Source organism: Dendrobates tinctorius, unplaced genomic scaffold (genome assembly GCF_039654945.1).
Source record: "Dendrobates tinctorius isolate UK_male_01 unplaced genomic scaffold, ASM3965494v1 ptg000022l, whole genome shotgun sequence".
NCBI classification, from domain to species: domain Eukaryota; kingdom Metazoa; phylum Chordata; class Amphibia; order Anura; family Dendrobatidae; genus Dendrobates; species Dendrobates tinctorius.
Window position 1 is genome coordinate 26,954,585 of NW_027361690.1, and position 25,942 is coordinate 26,980,526.

Sequence of the window (25,942 nt, forward strand, 5' to 3'; positions counted from 1 at the left end):
CGGTGCAGACTCAGAGCTGAACCCAGAGAGGACTAGTAAAGAACATTATCATTTTTAAATATCCTGAGGTGCAGTTTGTTTTGTTTTGTGAATGGAAAACCTATTTTAATATCGAATATTCCAGAATTATTACCTTGGACAAATGTTGCTCAGATCCAAATCCAAGACCAAAAACTGTATTAGCTCTGCTGTCGGCCCATTGGCCAAATTTCTGAGATGTTTTTGTGAAAGTCATATTGGGTGTGATTGTGCTGTTTATAATTACCTGGAATACAATAAAAAAGAGAGAAAGAGGAAAAGTTAGTCATCTGTGTTTAATACCAAATGAAATTCCATATAATTTAAATCATAAATAATATTACTTAATTTCCCCCCCAAAATGGAGCAAGACAGAAATTCTCAAATAAAATCAAATTATTGTTTATTGTTCAAATCCTTATTAAAATATACATCTAAAAATGCAAGATAAAATATCAAGGGGAGGGATATCAGAAGAAAAAGAAAGAAGGCTACCTGAATTTAAACACAAATTACACTGACACCAAGTAGAAAAAGACAAAAGAAACGCACAAAGTAAGGCGCTACATACTTCACAGCAGATCACCGTGAGAATTTTTCTGGGACAGAACAACAGACATGTATGGTATATTGTTTTTTTTTTTTTCTTACAGGAGATCGAGGGCTTCAGTGGAATTAGGCGAGGTCCTAAGTATGGTTTAATTGAGAATATTAACGGAGTCTGTGTCATTTTTTCAATTAAAGGATTTTATTCTGGCTGTATATTTATTTAACATATAACTATAGGATTTTATAGACATCTCTCCATTACTAATCCATGGGCTTGATGTCACCTGACAATATAAAGGTGACATCAACCCCACAAATATTAACCCCACTTGCCACTGCTGCAGGGCAAGTGGGAAGAGCCCGGCAAAGCACCAGAATTGGCGCATCTAATAATAATAAAAATAATAATAATCTAATAGATCTAAATCTAATCTAATAGATGCGCCTTTTCTGGGCAGCTGCGTGCTGCTGTTTTTAGGCTGGGGGGGCTATATCAATGGCTCCTTACCAGCCTGAGAATACCAGCCCCAACTGTGAGTTTTAGCAAGGCTGGTTGTCAAAAATGGGGGGACCTCACATTTTAATTATTTATTTAAAAAATGTAAAAAACAGTGCAGGGACCCCTCTATTCTTGATAACCAACCTTGCTGAAGTTGACCAGCTGAAAATAGGGGAGAATCCACGCCAGATTTTTTCATTTATTTAGTTATATCTCAGGCGACGGCTGAGGAATACCCTGATCATCCGCTCCTGCTGTCACTGTTATTAACAGCAGCAAGTGTCAGAGGATGGCAGTAATAGTCCCAAAAGCCTCCACCTGCAGTCATCATTCTGACTTTAATATAACTCCTCATTCTCTTCTGCTTGCGCCGATCGCCGGCAGACCAGGGGAGAATGATGAGAGCTTCTTCAGCACCCGCTGCCAGGGTACAGCGCTTACTGTAGCGTTTCTTCCCTGGCGGCAATCCGTGTGGTACTGATGCCGCACACGGACAGCATCCGTGTGCTGTACATGTTTACATGGACCCATTGACTTTAATGGGTCCTTGTGATCTGCGCAGCTGCACAAAAACGGACATATCGACGAGTGGGTCACTCGGTCACACGGTCCGTGAAAAAACACAGGTATGTGCACAGACCCATTTATTTGAACGGGGCTACGTATGTCTGTGTCTCCGGTATGTGTGAAAACAGTCACCACACATACTGAAGACACTGGTGTGTGAAACTGGCCTAAGAGAGGTATTCATACTAGACACTTAGGTTCCCAGCAGATATGAGACCGCCGTGTCGTTGGCAGCTGGGAATGCATAAATTGGCCAAATTATGTGCTAAGCGTCTCTATTTTAATTATTATCTAGAGCAGTAGTGCTATTCATATTTCATATATTACATATTTTAAGGCTTTACCACTACAGAGTGCAACTTTGTTTGATGTACAGTATATGGAGGTGGCTACTCCTAGTTTGCACCTGTATAAACCAGTTTTCTTATTTGGAAGTGCCAGTCATTTTTTTGGTACTTGTTGAATGATAATGTCTGTGTTTCCTATGGGTAACAAAGATTGTAGATGTCTATATTCAAGCCAAGACAAATTAAGAGTAGAGTGAATAGATATCATCGCTAAATAGGGAGATATGACCCTCCCAAAATATGGTGGAAACCAGTGTTATCCTCAACCCTCCAATACAGGAATCTCTCTGCTGCAAGTTATATATATTTTTAATTCAAAATATATATTTATACAAAAGGGACTAGGTTATATTAAATAGACTGTACTCTTAAAAACAACAAGAGAATGCCAAGAGTGTGCAAAGCAGTAATCAAAGCAAAAGGTGGCTACTTTGAAGAACCTAGAATATAAGACATATTTTCAGTTGTTTCACACTTCTTCGTTAATTATATAATTCCACATGTGTTAGTTCATTGTTTTGATGCCTTCAGAGTGAATCTACAATTTTCATAGTCATGAAAATAAAGACAACTCTTTGAATGAGAAGGTGTGTCCAAACTTTTGGCCTGTACTGTATATCAGAAATAAAAAAAAAAAAGTTGATCCATGTGGAAAATAGGCTTTAACCACTTGAGGCAGAGTGACAGAGCTGCACCGTTTTGGTAACTACTATAGAATTGAGAGTATGGCCAGGGTCACACTTGCGAGTGTGGTGAGAGAAATTTGCGCAAGTCTCTCGCATCAATACCCGGCACTGCTACCGGCACTCCAGACCGGAGTGTGTGGCTACAAATAAATACATGCAGCCGCACACTCCGGTCCCGAGTGCCGGGTATTAATGCGAGAGACTCGTGCAAATTTCTCGCAAGTGTGACCCTGGCCTTATGGAAATAGTCTAGCGCAGAGAGTGGGTTATTTATTACATTTGTGTTTCTGCCTTTTGTTATTCTGGAAAGGAAATAGGTTTATTAAAAAGAAAAATTGAATCATAAATTGCAAATCCAGCTTCAAGTTCCTGCCTATAGATTGCAGTTCATATGAAATCACGGCTAATCTTTGAAAAGGGAACACTGGGGGGGGGGGGGATTTTTGAACCCCAAACTGATAGCTCTACTACCCGAGTGCTACATGCTCACAAATATTGAATAGTATGCCATTCTTAATGATTTGGACAAGTAAAACTTCAATTTGTCACTTTTGTTCCTTTTTACTCCCTAGCTGTATTAGATTAAATATTCATGGGTTTCATTAGTGAGTAAATTAATTCTATAATGAACTTAAATGTACAAAAAATCAATATGAAGCTTCTGCATTTGTAGAAGTTTCCATGTTTCATCCAGCAGCAAATTGGAAGAATTAACCTTAAACTCTCATCACCAGCCTGAAAAGGTCACTTCTATTATAGAACATGCGCGGTTTAAAAATTACATTATGCCAGGCATGAGTCACTGAGGATATGGGATAAGAAAAAGGGACGAGTATTTTACCAATGCTTACACTAATAACCACGTATTTATGTCATCTTTAGGAGCTGTATTTATGATGAAAGAAGCTATCGCGTGTAATGACTGACAGTGAATGCTGCCAAAGCAACCTCGCTATTCAACAGGTGATAAGCAGGAATAGGAGTTTGTTTTGAGTATTTTTACTGAATGCCCTTAAGAAAAGTTAGATATCAACATGTCAGATTAATATGCCCACACCCTTGAAATGCATCATACAATGGTTTGGTTTCCACCTAATCATTTCTGCTAGTTTAAACAGATCTGTCAGCCAGGCTGCCCTCATTACTGTGGATTCGTAAGAAAGTTGCTTCAGAAATATTGTGGAATTTCTCCTTTACGTGTTCAGACACCTATTTGTCTGTCTAGAACATCTTAAGATGCACCTGTTGTTACTGAGTGAATGTATTCATGCTTTACACAGAAGAAAATTCTCACCATAAGCCAACCAAAATTATTTATATACAAAAGGCAACTTGTGAAAAAACCTGTTGAACATGAGGTGGTATTACGAAATCGGTCCCATTCACCCTCTCAGCCAAATCTTACCACCTGCCGGCCACCCAACACTCCCCATCTTTTCTATCCAACCAGATCAATCCCCACAAAAGAAGAGGAAACTTGGGTTGGATTAAATCGGCCGCAACCGCCATTTTTTTAAAATACAAATTCACATAAATAACATATCGTAATCATAACTGGAATCACTTCAATATTCCAATACATACAAACAGGGTTTTTTTGGCGATCCAAAAATCTTACAACCAAAGTTTTTTTTCTCATCAAATCACCACTTCTTCATTCCAAGCCATCCCCACCAGCTCGGGTGCCCTATAAACTATCATAGATGGTAAAGGTTTTACCTGACTCACAGGATACAAAAGCCCGAAATTTGACAGATCAGCCATATTACGGTAACTATTAACTGAAGGAACAATATTTATGACAAACACCCCACTACTAGCTTCCCCACTGACATCAAAAACTCCTACCCGCCACAGGCCTGCCTTTAGGCTGGTGTCACACTTGCGAGAAACTCGTACGTCAATACCCGGCACTGCCGCCGGCACTTGGATCGGAGCGTTCAGCTGCATGTATTTCTATGCAGCTGAATGCTTGATCCAAGTGCAGGCGGCAGTGCCGGGTATTGACGTGTGAAACTCGTGCGAGTTTCTCGCAAGTCTGACACCGGCCTAACGCAAACAATCTCCCACAAGAGTTCCATTTTGAACCCATTTAAAAAAATATTTCAGGAAGGGAAGGTAAAATTTCCTCACTTGTCTACATTTCTTACCATTTCTTCATCTTATATCCTCCACTGCCAACTCCTCCTTTCCTCTTATCTACCGCTTTTTTAAAGCTAGTCATGTGACCCTTTGCTTGAGGCCTTCAGCTCATGTTGGTCTATTTCTTTTTCTCTAGAATCGTCATGCAATAATCATTCAAGTTCTAGCTTTTCTTTTTAACAGTATTTTAATCTAGAGTTACCTGAATACGCAGATTTTTTAATGTTTGTTGGCCACAATGGACAAGTGATTGCTAGCACTGAAACAACTATCTGCATCTGTGCATAGGGGTTCATACACAACTGTACCAACATGAACCATAACATGGCACTTATGGAAGTCTACGGATGACTACTACTACACTATTACTATTTTTTCCCTTATAGGGAAAAATATCTCTATAATATGGTGCCATATAGAGGTATTGAGTGAGTACAGCTTGACAGCAGTGAGCTGCAAGGGATCCATGTGGCCATGTACAGTGGGGCAAAAATAGCTTAGTTACTCACCGATAACGGTGTTTCTCGGAACCCATGACAGCACCACGGAGAGAGGGGGTCCGCCCATCAAGGACAGGAACCTACAGACAAAAGAGCGGCACCTCTCCTCCGCCCCCAGTTGGTTACAGAGCATCAGAGGGTCTCCCGGTTAGTTAACAACAAAAGTATATACATAACATTATAATTTGTATACTTATAGAGAAGCCTCGTGTCTAAGAACACACTCTACACACATTAAATCGTGCTCACCGCACACGTGAAAAAAGGGGGGAATTAAGCGGGTGCTGTCATGGGTTCCGAGAAACACCGTTATCAGTGAGTAACTAAGCTATTCTCCCTCACCCATGACAGCACCATGGAGAGAATTTCAGAGATTGGTAGCTTAGGGAGGGACCACCGCCTGAAGGACCCTTCTCCCGAAGGTCAGGTCAGACGCAGAGGCTAGATCTAGGCGATAGTGTTTGAAAAAGGTAGAAGGTGTTGACCAGGTGGCCGCCTTACAGATCTGTTCTATTGATACCTCTGATCTTTCTGCCCATGAAGTCGCCATTGCTCTCGTAGAGTGGGCTTTTAGACCCTCCAGGATGGTATTCCCGCTGCATGAGTATGCCAGGGCAATCGCATCCCTTATCCACCTTGCCAGGGTACTTTTGGACGCCCCGAGCCCCTTTCGAGGTCCCTGGAAACACAGAGAGATCCTTCCTTCCTACATCCCTTGGTGGCCTCTAGGTAGTGCACTAAGCACCTCTTCACATCTAATGTGTGAAATTTCTCCTCTCCTCTATTCGTAGGGTTTGGGCAGAAGGAAGGAAGGACTACCTCCTGTGATCTATGGAAGTGTGTTGCTACCTTGGGCAAATATGCAGGGTCAGGTTTCAATATAATTCTATCCTCCATAATTTTAATGAATGGGGGTAATGCCGATAAGACTTGAATGTCACTCACTCTGCGAGCTGATGTTAGGGCCACTAGCAGTATCGTTTTTAATGATAGGGTCTTTAGTGGAGCTGACTGGATAGGCTCGAATGGGGGTCCTGTTAGGGCTGACAACACTAAGTTCAGATCCCATGATGGTACTTTCTGGGTAGCTATTGGTCTAGACCTGGCTGCGGACCTCATAAACCGTGATACCCAAGGGTCGCTCGCAACCTCCTGATTATAGAGGGCGCCTAGGGCCGCTACCTGTACCCTCAGTGTGTTAGTCGCTAGTCCCTGTTCTAACCCCCTTTGGAGGAATTCCAGGATTTTATCCATTTGTATTCCATCCTGAACCTTTGCCCCCGAACTGGATAGGAATTTCCTCCAGGTTTTACCATAGGCTTTGATTGTAATTGGTTTTCTACTTTTTTGTAACGTGGAAATTAGATTTTCTGAAAATCCTTTCCCCCTCAGCAGTGACCTTTCAAATTCCATGCTGTTAAATGGAGGTTCACTGCTTGGGGGTGTAGCACAGGACCCTGCGATAGAAGGTCGGGGAGATCTGGTAGAACCCAGGGGTCGGTTACTGACATTATTCTGAGCCATGAAAACCATGTTCTTTTTGGCCAGAAAGGGGCTATAAGTATTACCCGAGCCCCCTCTTCCCTGACTTTCCTTATCACCACCGGGAGGAGAATGGTCGGTGGGAAGGCATACAGTAGTCCCCGTGTCCATGGGAGCATAAATGCGTCCAGGGTCTGAGGATTCCCCTTGGGATTTAGAGAACAGAATGCTTCCACTTTTTTGTTTTTGTGGTCTGCAAATAAGTCTATGTCTGGGGTTCCCCACATTTCCACAATCTTCTGAAAAACGGACTGATTTAGAGCCCACTCCCCTTGATGTAGTTGGGTACGGCTCAGAAAGTCTGCTGTCTGGTTCTCCACTCCCCGTATGTGTAGCGCCGATAGGGACAGTAAGTTTTCCTCGGCTAACCTGAATATCTCGGAGGATGCCTCCATTAGCATTCTGGACCTGGTTCCCCCCTGGTGATTTATATAGGCCACTGTTACTCGGTTGTCCGAGAATATCCGGACATGATGGCCCTTTAATGCTGGCAAAAAGTGACTCAAGGCATAATTTACTGCTAGCAGTTCTTTTTGATTCGAGGAGGCTTTTAGTTCTTGACTTCTCCATCCCCCTTGAGCCACACTGATGCCCATGTGTGCTCCCCATCCCACAGGACTGGCGTCGGTGGTAATTACATGTGTGATCTTGGCCTCCCAGGGGATCCCTTTGGACAAGTTGTTTTTGTCCTCCCACCAGGCTAGGGAATGAATAGTTTTTGAAACTAGCGTAATATGATGTTCCAAGTGGTCTCCTAAGGCCCGCTGGTTGGTCAGGATATCCCACTGCAGATCCCTCATGTGTATTTGTGCCCACTGGACCGCCGGCAAGCATGCAGAGAGGGACCCTAACAGGGACATTGCTCGTCTTAGTGTCATAGAAGGGTTTTGCCTCGCTTTTTGTACCATATGAATAATTCTGTCCCTTTTGTGATCTGGCAAGTAACAAACTTGGATGTTTGAATCCAGTGTCAGGCCTAGGAACTCCTGGACTCTCCTTGGTTCCAGCCTTGACTTTTTCAGGTTCAGAAGCCACCCGAGGTTTTTTAGAGTGCTCATCACTCTGTCCCTCTGTTCTGTGCATTTCTGGCCTGAGTTGCTCGCTATTAAAAAGTCGTCCAAATAAGGCACTATCAGAACATCCTGTTCTCTTATGTGAGCCATCATCTCTGCCACCAATTTCGTAAAGACCCGTGGAGCCACTGAGATCCCAAATGGCAGGGCCTTGTATTGGAATTCTCTTATTTCTCCTGCTATCGAGACTGCTAGCCTGAGGTATTGCCTGGATTCTTTGTGAATGGGGACATGGTAGTAGGCATCGCTGAGGTCTAAGACCACCATAAAGCATTGCGGAAAGAGAATTTTGATGGTCGATTTGATCGATTCCATCTTGAATTTTTCGTTCTTGATATAGCAATTCAGTCTTTTTAAATTTATGATGGTGCGGAAGGTGCAGTCTGGTTTGGTTACCAGGAAGAGAGGCGAGTAGAAACCCCTGCCTCTCTCCTGTGGGGGAACCTCCTGTAGGACTTTTTTGTCCAACATACTCAGGACCTCCTTTTCGAGGGCGTCCTGTTCGTTTTTTGACGACCTTATCGGGGTAATAATATATTTTTGCGGCGGGAGAGAATAAAAGTTTATCCTTAATCCTGATCTTACAAGATTTATCAGCCAGGGATTGTTGGATATTTTCTCCCAGGCTGGGAGGAAAAAACTTAGTCTCCCTCCCACCCTGGGCCCACAGTCACTTGGCGGGTTTTTTTATCCCGGGACGAGTTACCGAAGATGAACCCCCTGTCCCTTCTTCTGTCTTCCCATTTTTGGTCTCTCGGGGGTCTCCTCTGAAAGAACTTTTTGTTCCGAAAGGACCGTTTAAAGCCTGTGGCGCTCACTGGTCCTAGGTTTGGGAAGCCTTTCTTTTTGTCGCCTGCATTTTCGAGGATGTCATCCAAGGTTTCCCCGAAGAGGAATTTTCCTTCACAGGGAATGGCGCATAACTTCAATTTTGTCTGGAGATCCCCAGGCCAACATTTTAAGCATAAAGCTCTTCTAGCTGCATTCGACAAGGCTGCCGTTTTGGATGACAATCTTATCGAATCAGCCGAAGAGTCGGCTAGGAAGGCTGCCGCCCCTCTTATCACTGGCATGGATTCCAGGATTTTATCTCTGGGAACCCCTTCCCTTATCTGTCTCTCCAATTGGTCTATCCATACCATAAGAGCTCTGGAGGTACAGGTTGCCGCTACCGCCGGCCTGATGTTTCCCCCTGCTGATTCCCAGGTGCCCTTAAGTAGGGTATCCGCTTTTTTATCTAACGGGTCTTTCAGGGTACCCATATCTTCAAAGGGGAGTGCAAACCTTCTTGAAGCTTTGGCTACCGCCACGTCTAGTTTGGGGGCCTTATCCCACGATGTGGATGCCTCCTCATCAAATGGGTACTTTCTTTTGATGGAAGGAACCGTAGAGTTTTTCCTATCCGTTTTTTCCCATTCTTTATCTATGAGGCCTTGGACGTTCTTATTTAACGGAAATACCCTCCGTTTCTTTTGACCCAGTCCTCCGAACATAATGTCCTGGACTGATCTATCAGTCCGGGAGTCTTCCACCCCCATAGTGGATCTTACCGCCTTTACTAAGGCATCCACTTCGTCCAGGGGGAAACAATGACGACCTTCCGTCTCCTCTTCGGAGGATGACGAGTCGGTATTTACAGTATGGGAGGTGACTTCCCCTGACGATAAGCTCTCTGATTGGGACTCTATTACCACGTCCCCCTTCCTTCCTTTCCTTTCCCGTTTTTTGGATGAAAGGGCACTCTGAATTTCTGCGCGGATTACCGCCCTTAGGTCTGCGGCATGATCCGGGGTTTCACCGCCGAGGACCTCCTGTATACAGGAGTCACACAATTTTTTCTCCCAGGGCGTTGGTAATGTTTCCTACAGGTGGGGCATTCCCTGTTCTTGGTTTTTTCTCTCTTATTTCCCTGATAAGGGAAAGAAGTCTATTACAATGGGGAACATTCACGAAGATCCACTTACCCCCCATGCGCGGTTGCAGGTACCGGTTCTGGAAGTGGATCCAAATCCCTCACTGGGCGATCCACGGCAGGTGACTTGCTCCTTGCAGTTGAATGCTGCGTGGAGTGGCTACTGGACCGGCTCCCCCGTCCGTCTTTATCCCTTTGGCGGTGCTGGTGATGCTTAGGCTGCTGTAGCTCCTCATGCTGGTCGCTATCCATCACGCCTGAACGCTTCCAGCCCTGAGGCTGCTTCAGCGTTCCAAATTTGAATAAGCCGCCCTGGCGTCACCTGTCTTCCTGGCCTGCACCGCTGCCTCCCCCGGGGAGTGCGCACTGCGCATGTGTCGACCGCGGGACCCGGAAGTTCCTCCTTCTACTTCCGGGGCAGCGCCATCTTGGTACACCTCTGTACCCGGCGCTGCCCCTATACCGGCGTCCCCCGGCCCCTACTTCTCCCGGAGCGGCGGCCCGGTCCTCCCCGCCCGCTCACCCTGGACAGCCCCTCAGCTGCAGCGGAGGCGGCTTCGGCAACCGACCCCGCCGCAACAGGGGCCTCCCCGCTGTCTGACCGCGGATGGGACGGTCCCGGATCTTCACCTTCCGGTAAGCGCTGCACTCCTGCTGCCATGGTTCACCCGTCAAGGACAGGAACCCAACTGGGGGCGGAGGAGAGGTGCCGCTCTTTTGTCTGTAGGTTCCTGTCCTTGATGGGCGGACCCCCTCTCTCCGTGGTGCTGTCATGGGTGAGGGAGAAAGTATTTAGTCAGTCAGCAATAGTGCAAGTTCCACCACTTAAAAAGATGAGAGGCGTCTGTAATTTACATCATAGGTAGACATCAACTATGGGAGACAAACTGAGAAAAAAAAAATCCAGAAAATCACATTGTCTGTTTTTTTTTCATTTTATTTGCATATTATGGTGGAAAGTCTTAGTTACTCACCGGTTAACGGTATTTTTCGGAGTCCATTACAGCACCACCTGAGAGAGAGGGATCCGCCCTTCCTAGGAACAGGAAAACCTACAGATACAAAAAGGGCGGCACCTCTCCCGCGCATCAGTTGGATTACAGAGCATAAAAGAGGACCTCCAAGGTTAATGCATGATTATATGTACAACAATATTAATACTTAAATTTTTATCACCCGTGGATATGTACAAAGGGAAGACGTGCACACCCAAATTAACTAAGGGAAGGGAATCTATGGGTGCTGTCATGGACTCCGAAAAATACCGTTAACCGGTGAGTAACTAAGACTTTATTCGGTCGTCCATGACAGCACCACCTGAGAGAATTACAGAGAGTAATCACTACTTTAGGGGGGGGACTACAGCCTGCAGAACCCTGATACCGAAGGAGAGGTCTGCAGAAGCACCCAAGTCTAGCCTATAATGACTATAAAAAGTGCTCGGAGAGGACCAAGTGGCCTCCTTACAAATCTGGTCGATGGAGACTTCCGATCTCTCGGCCCACGAGGTCGCCACGGCTCTGGTGGAATGCGCCTTCAATTTCTCCGGAGCTACTCTACCTTTTGAGGCATAAGCTAACGAGATTGCTTCTCTAATCCATCTGGCTAGTGTACTTTTGGACACCCTAAGACCTTTCCTAGGGCCTTGGTAGGAGACAAAGAGGGCATTGTCTTTCTTCCAGGGATCGGTAGCCGCTAGATACTCCAAGAGGCATCTCCTAACATCTAAAGTGTGTAGCTTCTCCTCTTTCTCATTAGTTGGTTTTGGGAGGAAGGATGGAAGGACTATTTCCTGCGACCTATGAAAACTGGAGGCTACTTTTGGTAAATACGCTGGGTCAGGTCTAAGTATTACTCTATCCTCTTTTACCTGAAGAAAAGGTGGGCGCCTAGACAATGCCTGAATGTCGCTTACCCTACGGGCTGACGTTATGGCTATTAGGAAAGCTATCTTGAGGGACAGGCTCCTAATAGAGGCTGACGCGATGGGTTCAAATGGCGCTTCTGTCATAGCTGTGAGGACTAGGTTCAAATCCCATGGCGTGAGTCTATTCTTTACTATTGGTCTGGATCTACTCGCTGCTTTGATAAACCTATTGACCCAGTAGTTAGCCGCGATGTTGCAGCTAAAGAGGGCCCCTAAGGCGGATACCTGCACTTACTGGTGGAGAGACCCAGGTCCAGCCCTTTTTGTAAAAATTCCAAGATCTGGCCTATAGGGACGGAATCATCAGTATTTATATTTGAGCTTTGGAGGAATCTTTTCCAAATTCTGACGTAAATCTTAGTTGTCACCACTTTCCTACTTTTTAGTAGAGTGTCAATTAGGTCTGGGGAGAAGCCTTTACTTTTTAGCAGTGACCGCTCAAATTCCACGCCGTGAGATGTAGGCCAGCCACCTGAGGGTGGAAGACCGGGCCCTGGGACAGAAGGTCCGGGATGTCCGGGAGAACCCAAGGATCGTCTACCGACATGATCCTGAGGTTCGAGAACCATGCTCTTCTGGGCCAGAACGGGGCGATGACTATGACCCTTGCCCTGTCCTTCCTGATCTTCCTCAACACCAGAGGAAGTAGAGATAGGGGAGGAAAGGCGTAGGCTAGCCTGAAGTCCCATTTTATCAGTAGCGCATCTACTGCCAGAGGAGTCTCCCTGGGATTTAGGGAGCAAAACTGTCTCGTTTTCGAGTTCTCCTTGGTGGCGAATAGATCCACCTCTGCTTGACCCCATCTCTGCACGATCTGAACGAAAATGGAGGAGTTTAAGGCCCACTCTCCTTGTTTTAACAGATTGCGGCTTAGGAAATCTGCCGCGACGTTCTCTTTTCCTCTTATGTGAAGAGCCGTGAGAGATAAAAAATGCCGCTCTGCTAGCTGGAACAACTGTCCTGCCACATTCATCAGAGTTTTGGATCGAGTTCCGCCTTGGTGGTTGATATAGGCCACGGCCACTCGATTGTCCGAGAGAACTCGTACGTGATGGCCCTGTAGATACATAAGGAGCTCTTAAGCTGCGTGTACTACCGCTGTCAATTCTTTCAAATTAGAAGACATTTGTATCTGATCCCGTTCCCATAGGCCCTGGACCAGAATTTCCTCCATATGCGCCCCCCAACCGGAAGGACTTGCATCCGTGGTGACCACGCGGGTAATGTTATACTCCCAAGGGACCCCTCTAGACAAGTTATTTCTTTCTAGCCACCACTCCAGGGACTCTATTGTGTTTCTGGATAAGGTCAGTCGACCTTCTAAGTTACCCCCAAGAATCCTCTGATACCATAAAACTTCGCCCTGTAGAGTTCTCGTATGAACTTGGGCCCACTGGACCGCGGGAATGCAGGATGAGAGGGAACCCAACAGGGACATGGCTTTCCTGAGGGACATGGAGGGGTTGTTGGAAGCGTTCAGGACCCGGCCATGCAGGTGCAGCAGCTTCTCTGGGGGCAGACGGCATTCCTGCTTTTTAGAATCTAGGGTTAGGCCTAGAAATTGTTGAATTTTTAATGGCTGCAAACGGGATTTTTTGATATTAAGTAGCCATCCCAACCGCTCTAGAGCCGCCATTGTTTTCTGTAATTGTTCTAAACACTGCTCGGCTGAACTGCCTATTATAAGGAGGTCATCTAAATAGGGAACGACTAGAATGTTTAGCTCGCGCAGATGGGCCATCACCTCTGCCATCACTTTGGTGAATACTCAGGGCGCAACTGCCACCCCGAAGGGTAAGGCCGCGTACTGGAAGTGCTGGATTGACCCCTCCAACTGAACCGCCAGTCTAAGGAAAGGTTGGTGTGCTAGACATATGGGTATATGGTAGTAAGCGTCTTTCAGATCTAGGACCACCATGAAGCAGTTTTGAAACAGCATTTTTATTGCGGTGTTAATTGTTTCCATTTTAAACGGACGTACGACCAGGAATTTATTGAGGGCTTTGAGGTTAAATATAGCCCTAAATGAGTCGTCCGGTTTACGGACCAAGAACAGGGGGGAATAGAAGCCTTTCCCCCTCTCTTCCTCTGGAACTCTCGTCAGGACTTTCTTGTCCAGTAGCTCGAGGACCTCGGTCTCCAGGGCAGCTTGTTCTAGCGGGGAAGATTTGAGCGGAGTTACCTTGAACCGATCTTGGGGAACGCAGGAGAACTCTAGGTGCAGTCCTGTAGCTATCACCCCCAGTATCCAGCTGCTATTTGAGATTCTGGCCCAGGCCGGGTAGAAGGCAGATAATCTTCCTCCTACCGGAGCCACTAGTCATTGGGGCGGCTTCTTATTATCCCGTGATGGACCTTCTTGGCGCCCCCCTCCTCCGAACATGAAGCCCGTACCTCTGGTTTTCTTGTTGTCCCATCTGTTCTGATCTCTGGCCTGCCTCCTGCGGGAATACCCTTTCCTAGAAAAGGGACGTCTCCAGGATGTATTCGGCAGACTCGGAAATTTCTTTTTCTCATCCCCGGCTTTCTCTAACAGTTCGTCTAGGACGGGGCCGAACAAGTATTCACCCTCACAGGGGATAGAACAGAGACGGGACCTGGCTTGGATATCTCCCGGCCAGCATTTTAACCAGAGGGCTCTTCGGGCCGAATTAGACAAACTTGCAGACCTGGCCGCCATTCTTACTGAGTCTGCCGAGGCATCTGCCAGAAAGGCAGCAGCATTCTGGATAATTGGAAGAGACTTACGGAGGGAAGCTCGCGAGGTTCCATCCTTTAGCTGGGAGTCCAATTGATCCAGCCAAACCATCATGGATCTGGCTGCGCACGTGGCTGCTATTGCTGGCCTTAGGGCGCCTGCTGACATCTCCCATGTGCCCTTTAAAAAGGAATCTGCCTTTTTATCTAGGGGGTCTTTAAGGGAGGCCATATCGTCGAAGGGTATAGATGACTTTTTGGAGGCCTTAGCTACCGCTGCATCCAGCTTGGGGGCCTTATCCCATCGACTTACTATTGGGTCCTCAAAGGGGTATCTTCGCTTGAAAGCAGGTGGCATAGAACCCCTTTTTTCCGTTTTTTTCCACTCCCTGTCTATCAGGCTCTGGACTCTTTCATTTAATGGAAAAGTCCTTTGTTTTCTGGGGTCTAGACCCCCGAACATAATGTCCTGAGCAGACAGCTCTGTCTTTTTTTCTTCTACCCCCATAGTTGACCTTATGGTTTTAATTTATCCATTTGGTCCAAGGGAAAACAGAACCGACTGGAATCCTCTTCGGAAGAAGAAGAGGAGGCCGAGGATTCTGAGGAGATATCTTCCCTCCTAGGGCCGACTGAAGATTCTGAGCCTGAAACACTAGCCTGTCTTCTTTGAGAAGAATCTTCTTTTGATAGGGCTTTTATTTCAGTCCTGATTAATTGCCTCAGGTCTGTAGCGAAGCTTGGAGCTTCTTCCGCTACCTGCATAAATAGGGAAGAGTGTAAGAGTCTGATACTCCACTCACGTTCTACCCCTCATCTCCGTCCCTACCGTCTGTCTCACGCAAGACTGACACAATCTCTTAGGGTGGCCATCTGGTAAGGGGCAACTACAGAGGGCACATTCCTTGTGCTTCTGCTTCCCTGTGGCCTTCTTCCCCTGAGAATCAAAAAACATAAGGGGACACTGCATCAGGGTACATTCTCGCAGATCTCTTACCCTTGCAGATGAGGACAGGTACCGGATCATGGGGGGCTGCAGGAGGATCCTTTGGCCTAGAGGAACTGCTGTGGCTCTGTCCACTCGAACGTCCCTCCTTCCGCCTCTTAGGCTGGTCACTGGGGTGCTTTGCCACGGGCTGCACCTGTTGTGGGTCCATGGGGGCTTCTGTTGTGTCCATCGCTGAGCCTCCAGAAGCACCTCAGCAGCAATGCCTTCTGTCTTAAGAAGGCTTTCCCTCCGGATCAGCAGGAACTCCGTCCGGTGTTCGGGCCCCCCATTGGACCGCTCCTCACGATCCTCCCCCTCCCCTTCAGGTGCCCGGCCCCCTCAGGCGGCGGGCGCGCATCGGCGCGTGCCCACAACAACCGGAAGTCGACTGGCATCCGACTTCCGGTTTCGGCGCTAGGCTCCGCCCCCTCCGCCGCGCGACAGAGGCCGCGGGGACGCGCGGCAAGGGGCTAGCACTGCGCCGCCGGCTCGGAACCGCCGCTCCCTTTGTGGGACACCGCCGGCGGCGCCCGCCCGAACGGACCGCACCCCCGGGGGAAGGAGACACAGGGGGACACCGCTTACCTCACTGGCCCCATGGAGAAGGCGACCGCCGGACCCTGTCTCCGCCTGCTCTTACCACTGCCGTGGAAATCCTACCCGGACCCACCGTGGCGCATCCAGGGCCCCCAGCGAGACCGAGGTAGGAGAACCCCCCGCTACCCGAGTCGGTCCGCTGGCCTGGGAATTCAGTTATCCATGACGGACGATCTGTAGGGAGTTCTGTCCTTGTTAGGAACAGGAAACCAACTGATGCGCGGGAGAGGTGCCGCCCTTTTTGTATCTGTAGGTTTTCCTGTTCCTAGGAAGGGCGGATCCCTCTCTCTCAGGTGGTGCTGTCATGGACGACCGAATAAAATAAGTATTTGGTCAGAAACAAGCAATCAAGATTTCTGGCTCTCACAGACCTGTAACTTCTTCTTTAAGAGTCTCCTCTTTCCTCCACTCATTACCTGTAGTAATGGCACCTGTTTAAACTTGTTATCAGTATAAAAAGACACCTGTGCACACCCTCAAACAGTCTGACTCCAAACTCCACTATGGTGAAGACCAAAGAGCTGTCAAAGGACACCAGAAACAAAATTGTAGCCCTGCACCAGGCTGGGAAGACTGAATCTGCAATAGCCAACCAGCTTGGAGTGAAGAAATCAACTGTGGGAGCAATAATTAGAAAATGGAAGACATACAAGACCACTGATAATCTCCCTCGATCTGGTGCTCCACGCAAAATCCCACCCCGTGGGGTCAGAATGATCACAAGAACGGTGAGCAAAAATCCCAGAACCACGCGGGGGGACCTAGTGAATGAACTGCAGAGAGCTGGGACCAATGTAACAAGGCCTACCATAAGTAACACACTACGCCACCATGGACTCAGATCCTGCAGTGCCAGACGTGTCCCACTGCTTAAGACTGTACATGTCCGGGCCCGTCTGAAGTTTGCTAGAGAGCATTTGGATGATCCAGAGGAGTTTTGGGAGAATGTCCTATGGTCTGATGAAACCAAACTGGAACTGTTTGGTAGAAACACAACTTGTCGTGTTTGGAGGAAAAAGAATACTGAGTTGCATCCATCAAACACCATACCTACTGTAAAGCATGGTGGTGGAAACATCATGCTTTGGGGCTGTTTCTCTGCAAAGGGGCCAGGACGACTGATCCGGGTACATGAAAGAATGAATGGGGCCATGTATCGTGAGATTTTGAGTGCAAACCTCCTTCCATCAGCAAGGGCATTGAAGATGAAACGTGGCTGGGTCTTTCAACATGACAATGATCCAAAGCACACCGCCAGGGCAACGAAAGAGTGGCTTCGTAAGAAGCATTTCAAGGTCCTGGAGTGGCCTAGCCAGTCTCCAGATCTCAATCCTATAGAAAACCTTTGGAGGGAGTTGAAAGTCCGTGTTGCCAAGCGAAAAGCCAAAAACATCACTGCTCTAGAGGAGATCTGCATGGAGGAATGGGCCAACATACCAACAACAGTGTGTGGCAACCTTGTGAAGCCTTACAGAAAACGTTTGACCTCCGTCATTGCCAACAAAGGATATATCACAAAGTATTGAGATGAAATTTTGTTTCTGACCAAATACTTATTTTCCACCATAATATGCAAATAAAATGAAAAAAAAACAGACAATGTGATTTTCTGGATTTTTTTTTCTCAGTTTGTCTCCCATAGTTGAGGTCTACCTATGATGTAAATTACAGACACCTCTCATCTTTTTAAGTGGTGGAACTTGCACTATTGCTGACTGACTAAATACTTTTTTGCCCCACTGTACGTGCTATGTAGAAATGACTGTGCTAAGTGCATGGGACCTAAATGAAAGTTTGGACAATGTGAAAAGCCAAATTTTATGACTTTTCTTAAAAGTAACATGGCTTAAGGCAAGCTTGAGAATTGCGGTAAATTATTAAGACATTAGGCAACTTATGGCTAGAAAAACACCCATATTCCATGTGATATAGTCACAGAATTGGACGGGGATTGATACATTTCATCAAGATGGAGATACTAACTAGTGGTTGTGGCAAGGGTTCTTTTTAGTCTAGGGCAGTGGTTCTGAACCTTTCTAATGCCGTGACCCCGCAATACAGTTCCTCATGTTGCGGTGACCCCAAACCAAAAAATAATTTTGGTGGCTACTTTAAAACTGTAATTTTTCCATTATTAACCTTTTTTACACCAGCAGGCTGTCTCGCAGGCTCTCTTGGCTCTCCGCCTCTTGCCTCTCCGCCTCCTAGGCTTCTGTCCTCCGGCGCTTGCTGCGTCAGCCCACTGATGACGTCAGCAAGCGCCGGACACACGTAATGCGCTATGGACTGTGGAGCGTTCCCCCCGCCCCTTAGGCCCTGGAAGGATGATGCAATCATGTCTGCGCATGCATTCAGTTTGGAACGCGCATCCATAACGGCGTGCATTCTAGCTGAATAGCGCTGCTGCAGAGGGTAGCACGACTTCTCAGCGGCTAAAGCTATCGGAAATATGTATTTTCCAATGGCTTTAGGCGACCCCTGTGTTTTGGTCGTTCAACCCCCGCTGGGGTCGCGACCCACAGGTTGAGAACCGCTGTTCTAGGGACTTTGAGTTCTTAAGCAAATTCCCCTGAGGAAGCAAGGATGGAGGAAATGCGTTGGGAGGCGCAATAGGGAATGAACAGAGCCAAAACAACAGTGCAGGGTCAGCTGTCGACTGCCATTTAAAAAGGCAAGAGCTTGAGCGTCAGGTAGATTTGGATAAATTCCCTGACTGACTCCAGATGTAAGCACTCTGGACACCTTTTTTCTGTGACGGTGTCATCTATAATAATAATAATTTTATTTCTATAGCGCCAACATATTCCGCAGCACTTTACATTTTATAGGGGACTTGTACAGACAAACATTAAAGAATAACAATCACATAAATCAACAGATACCAAGGGGAATGAGGGCCCTGCTCACAAGCTTACAATCTATGAGGAAATAGGGGAGACACGAAAGGTGGATGGTAACAATTGCTTTCATTGTACGTTCCAGCCATCAATATAATAAACAGGGTGTTCATGTAAAGCTGCATGAACCGGTAACCAAACAGTATGTGTAAAAGTACAGACACAGAGGGCTATTAAATGCATAAAGGGTGTGAGGACAGATCCAAGGGTCCTGATTTTGAAGAAAATTTTAAATGGGCAACACAGGTATAGTTAGATAAATATGTTGAGGCGGTAGGCCAGTCTGGAGAAATGTGTTTTTAGGGCACGCATAAAACTGTGGGTATAGGAGATTAATCAAATTGACCTAGGTAATGCATTTAAAAAAATTGGAGCAGAATGCGAGGAGTCTTGGAGACAGGAGTGGGATGTTCGGCTTATTGAGGATGTTAGTCTTAGGTAATTAGCGGAATGGAGGGTACAGGAAGGGTGGTAGACAGACAATGGAGGAGATGTAGTGTGGTGCTAAACCGTGGAGCGCTTTGTGGGTGAGAGTGATAAGTTTATATTGGGTAACCAGTGCAATGACTGGCACAGGATAGAGGCATTCAAAAGAAGAAAAAAAGCCAGCTCACCTGAAGGCATGTGTAGTGAATAGCCCAGACCACGTGCAGTCTTCACGCAATGACCAAGGAAAAGGAAAAAGCAAGGTCCAGCTTTGCAAATTCAATTCCAATTTATTGTTAAAAACAAGTCCAAGACAGAGCAAAAAATGGTATGTTCTTTCAAAACTGTTTTGAGAAAGAACAAGCTATTGTTCGAAACGCGTAATCTACTACTTGTTACTCATGTGAACATACCATTTTTTGCTGTCTTGGACTTGTTTTTAACAATAAATTGGACTTGAATTTGCAAAGCTGGACCTTTCTTTTTCCTTTTCCACATGATAGAGGCATCGGTGTAGTGGTTGGTGAGTTACTTGATCCTGACTGCAATACTCAAGACAGATTGGAGAGGGGAGAGTTTAGTAAGAGGGAGACCAATTAACGAGAATGAATAAGAGCTACAGTAAAAGTTTTTGCAGAGTTGAATGTAAGAAAAGGTCGAATTCTATAAATGTTTTTGAGGCGTAGATAAAAAGAGCAAGCCAGTGATTGGAAGTGGGGGGGGGGGGGGGTGTGAATGAAAGATCTGAATCAAGAATGGCCCCAAAACAGCAGGCATGTTGCTGGGAGTAATGATAGAACCACACACAGAAATGGCAAAGTCAGGTATGGGTAGGTTAGTGAAGGGATGAAACAAAAGGAGTTCAGTTTTTGCGGTAGATAGAAGGACATAATCTTGGAGACAGCATTAAGACAATCACTGGTGTTTTGTAATAATGAAGGCGTGATGTCAGGAGTAGAGGTGTATAATTAGGCAATATCAGCATAGAGATGGTACTGAAAAAAAATCTACTTATTGTCTGTCCAATAGGGGCAGTGTACCAGGAGAAGAGGACAGGGCTTAGGACTGATCCTTGAACCCTGACAGTAAGGGGGAAAGGAGAGGAGGCGGAGCCAGCAAAAGTTACAGTGAACGAGCCGTCAGAAAGGCAGGAAGAGAACGGTGTCCTTGAGGCCGATGGAGCAGAGCATAGCGAGGAGGAGCTTGTGAGATTTTTCCATTTTTTATAGTTCACCACTGTGATGTGTATTTGACTGACTTCACATACTCGTGCAGATTATGGTTTGTATATATTGAATTATCTGTGTATGATAAATGTCTAAAACACAATATCATATGTCAGCTCAAATAAACTCAACTGAGTGTATTAATCTCAATTATTGATTGCCAACCATTGTTGGATTATTTGATGAAAGTATTGAAACGCAATAAGCAAGCTCTTTCAATTAACCAGTTAATGGACAGACATATAATTCTTTATCAAGTGGAGTTACTTTGAGATATTTTCTCTAGGATGGGGTGGTGGGGAAATGCTTTTACAAAAAGTTATATTTTTGGCATAGAGATTCTTGAGTGATTCCTCAAGGTAATGACTAGAAAGTGGCAACGGTCATTATTACAAACTTCATTGTTATTGGACTCCTGTAAGTGCTGTGGTCCTATAGACAGCACTAAATACTTTTTGTTTATTTGTTGGGATACTATGTCTATATTGTTCGCACTTTTTAAAAAATATTAATAAAAGTGATTTTTAAGTAAATTCCCACGTAATTGATGTTTTGTAATATTTCACCAAGATTCCCATCATATGCATGCTAATCTTCAAGCAGTATATATCTCATCCATAAAAAGCTGGGGGAGATATTACAGCATGAATCCAGGAAACCTGGATATCCCAACAAAGTACAGTCTATTATGGGCTTGTTTTCGGGACTCCATTTTTAAGGAATGATAGGCGGGTTTGAGTTGTGGGCCTCCACTTTCTTTCCTACCCTGACTTTCTCTGCAGCCCTTAGTTAGCGTCTTGGTCTGAGTCATTACTGGATTTAGAAAGGTGTGAGCAGGGCCGGTTTTAGACAAATTGGGGCCCTAGGCAAAATTCAAAGTGTCCATATAAAACACGTACATGTTACACAGATATCGGTGTCACCAGTGTCTTCAGTCAGTGTGCCATCCGTGTTTTTCCAGCATTGATATGAAAATTAAATTACAAAGCTTCTCATATACCGTATTTTTCGGACTAGAAGACGCACCAGACCATAACACGCACCCCAAATTTTGGGGTGGAAAATAGGGGAAAAAAAAATAATGTATCAAATGGGGGTCCGTCTTACAGTCCGAATTTAGCTCATCAGCGAAAGGATCAGCACAGGTAGAGGAGTGGTCACAGGGGTCGATCGGTGGTCCATGCTGGTGCGGTGCAGGTGCTCTGTGTTGCAGGGGTGCTCCGTGGGGTGGTTGTGCTCCGTGGGGTGGCTGTGCTCCGGTCACAATATACTTACAAATCTTGTTGCGGCGGTCTCGTGGAGGTGGTCCCAATGCAGCCTCCCTGTGCTCAGTGGTGCGGTGGTGTCGGTGCTCTGTAGTGTGGCTGCAGCGGGGCCCTGTGCTGCATGGTGGGCTCCGCCAGCATTTCATTAAAGCCCAAAAGCCCCCCGCAGCTCCGTTGCTGCGACGCGGAGGCCTCAGGACAGATGGCCGCCAGGGGCCTCCGGAAAAATGGCCGCTGCTCAGTTTCAGATCTCCGCAACGAGATCTCGTCCCGAGATCTCGGGACGAGATCTCGTCGCCGAGATTTGAATTTGAGTATGCGCCGCTCCCGGCGGCCATCTTTCTGAAGACCACTGCATTGCAGCAACGGAGCTGCGGGGGGCTTTCGGGCTTTAACAAAATGACGGCAGAGCCCCCCATGCAGCACAGAGCCCCGCTGCAGCCACACTACAGAGCCCCGATGCCACCGCACCACAGAGCACAGGGAGGCTGCATTGGGATCGCCGCAACAGGATTTGTAAGTATATTGCGACCATAAGACGCACCCCCTTTTTGGGGAAAAAAGTGCGTCTTATGGTCCGAAAAATACTGTACTTTCCATGTTACACACGGACGGCACATGGACGGCATGTTTACACGGACCCATGGACTTGCATTGGCCCTTGTCATCTGTGCTGCTGGGAAAACACGGACATGATTGCAGCACCGTAGGTCAAATAGGGGACACGTGGCATCCATGAAAAACATGATAGGTCATGTGAAGGGGGCTGTACAGTCACAAGACCACTGCAGACCAGTGCTAAGACTGGCAGAGACCCCCAATTGGTGCTGGAGCCGCAGGGGATTTATAATTACATACTAATTATTTTTACATTCTCAGAAAACCCCTGTAGTGTCTGTTCACACGCACCATTTTTGCTGCAGATTGATCTACACTGTTGGCAGGAAATATTCAGCGTTTTTGCAGCCTTTTCACTTGCATTTTTGTGTCCCATTCATTTGAATAGGGAAAAAAAAAAAAAAAAAAAATATCGCTGCAGAAACGCTGAAAGACAGATTTTTTTTTTTTTTTTTTTTTTTTTATATAAAGTGTCTTATGGCCGGTGTCCGTGTCTGGCCGCTGACCATGTCTGGCTGATTCACTGGGACAGCGCGGAATAGTATAGTAGACTGCACCATTCCACACAATAGGATATTAAGCTCTGTTCACACTGCGCTTCTGCAGTGCGTCCCCCTAAAATAGGATTCACGTAAATCGCCAACGGGGCCACAGACTGCACTGACACCAGCAGAGGTTAAATGACTTTTTTTCTGAAATTTATTTATTTTCTTAGTCCAGGTGCACATGATCAGGAATTGGCAGCGCTTTGAACGCAGCACATTGAACGCAGGTGACTCAACATGCGATCACTGAACCGCGCAGATTCACTGTGTCCAATACATTGTACAGGTGAGATTTATCTGGTCTCTGCAAGATAAATAGATATGCTGCGGTCTGGAAAGGACACACTGCATGTCCGTCTCTGCAGGTGATCCGCGGGCACCTGTGGACGCATAGTGGGCATGGGATTTCTTGTGATCCCATCCACTATACTGTAACATCTGGACACTGCATAAGTACACAGCGTCCAACCGGCAGCGATTACTGATCATGCGCACCTACCCTCAGAGTCTGTTTCTGTTTTTTCATCTAAAAGTGTCAACTTTTCTGTGGCTGTGACATGTTCAGAAAAACAAAAAAAAAACATCACCTGTGGAATTCATGTGAGCTCCATTCCTGTCATTGCAATCTATGGCTCTATAGGGAATTCAGGCAGAACGCACCGAGGCGCAGTAAAGAAAGACATTGTGAACATGCCCTAATGTAAGACACAGGCATTAGACAAACTGCTGATCCCTATTATGGTGACACTAAAGTTACAGAACTATATATGCAGCACATATACACAGATATACACTATACATGTACATACATATATACTTTATAAATATAGAAACAGTACATATTGTATATACAGTATACAGACAAATTGTGTACAAGGATAAATATAAGGTATATACACAAACATTCAGTTTATATACAGTATGCTGACATACAGTACATATACACTTTATACATATATTTCACAATATACTGCACACATACATTATATATACACAGACACAATATATACAGTATGTACACTATATATATATATATATATATATATATATATATATATACACACACACACACACACACACACACACATACATACACACATACTGTACATACACATATACACACACAAGTGCACCACAGATATACACAATCACACTATATTCTGCATATATATACACACACATACTATACACACACACACACACACACACACACACACACACTGTATACTACCCATGTACACACACAGATATGCATATATACACTTACCAGGTCCTGATGTCACTTGTGCAGATCTCAGGACAGTGATGTAGAAGCAGCCATGATGAGGAGGAGGGGAGACACACACAGGGCTGCAGACTTGTCCTGCCCCAGGTCTGACCTCTGCTGTGCCCTCCCCCACTCTTCTTCTAACCTGACATTGCAGGGGAGAGAGAGGGGGGATTGGAGGGGGTTTGGGAGAGACAATCAAGGACTGCAAAGGATGCACAGCGTTAATCACTGTAAGTAATGCTGTCCCAATCTGGGCACTTTATGAAGGGGCTGCAGAGACAGGGGGCCCCTTTTGTGGGTGGGGGCACCAGGCAGCTGCCTTGTCTGCCTGCTCCAAACACCGGCCCTGGGTGTGAGTTTAGTTGGGTAAATCCATCCTCATCCAACAAAATGTATCTGTCCTAAAGACTTTGTTACGGATGACTGCAAGTCTCCAGTTGATGCCATTATTGTTAGGCAACATGTCCTTTTTGTCTTTGGTGGTTGGTAGCATAGTATATCACCTGTATAGTCAGAGACACGGATGTTAAGTTAGTGCTCAGCCAAATATGAGCTAATTTGTGTTTTGTGCCCAGATGTATAGGCTTTTCATATATTTTGTACACCAACATTAAAAGAACATAAGATGTCATGTTTGAACCAAACTTTTATGTTAAAGTATCTGACTGTATTTGATCGCATTTTGATTACCAATATGCTGCTCATCTTCCAACCCTGTGCATGTATACATGCCTTGGTGACATCACTGACTAAGAAAATTAAATTCAAAACCAGCTGTATTTTTAAAATGTGTGAACCAAAGCTTAAAGTCTATTGTCTCGATTCACCAAAGTGTTTTCACCAGCTTGAAGAGTTGCAAAATTTGGGCTTAACTTGAAGTTGTGGAAACATTTTGCCACTTTTGGTGCACTTGGTCCCAACCAGAACTGGTAAAATAGGCAGAGCATTGGGAGGAAGTAGCAGTTCCCACCTAACAAATTCTTTAAGAGTTACATCACGTAACTTTTAAACCAAAATGCCTGGACTGGAATCATTTTCGGCGAGGCGCACGGATAATGAAATTCATCAAATTCAATAAGTGGCATACTACATCATAGTTCTGAATAGTATGATCACAGGTAAATCAACTTGTGGAGTCTTGATAAGAAATTACCAGATGGAAACCCATAAAACCAGAGACCATACATGCTTCATTCAAACTTTGATCTTGGTCAGAATTGATGCTGAAATCCCAGAGATTTAAGGCAACAGTACATGTCTCTGGGACACCACAAAGTTGCGCTTGACTTTCATTAATACACTAATTTAGTTATAAATCATAATACCTTCACACAGGGTTTTTGCCTTTTCTTTGTAACTTAATCTCCGTATACCACAAGTTTTAAAAGTAATTAAAATTATACTTCTTCCTGGCTTATCACTGTGAGAAAGGTAATTGTTTGCTAAAACAAAGTATTTTTCTTCATTCTTTCAATTTCTATTGCCTGGGAAAGGATTTTAGTTATCGCACCGATTTCAACTTCATTTCTAACAAAAGGTAATTTCTATTTCTACAGGTAACAGTGATAAAAAAAGGCCATTACACTACCGATTACTGTAGAACATGCTTTGTGGTCTAGCACTGTAAGGAACGCACAAGTCTCCACTGCCT

At 45.7% G+C, this 25,942-nt stretch overlaps 1 protein-coding gene across 2 annotated transcripts in view; it reads right to left on the reverse strand.

Annotated features, from left to right (window-relative positions):
• Positions 1-25,942, reverse strand: part of HOMER2 (homer scaffold protein 2) — a 377,961-nt gene that overhangs the window by 194,996 nt on the left and 157,023 nt on the right. Inside the window, exon 3 of one of the 2 annotated variants that reach the window (XM_073568522.1) lies at positions 134-265. The exons of the other annotated variant lie outside the window; for it this stretch is intronic. Within the exon in view, the coding sequence (XP_073424623.1) occupies positions 134-265 (132 nt within the window). The remainder of the gene's footprint in view (positions 1-133; positions 266-25,942) is intronic. 2 annotated transcript variants of the gene reach the window in all.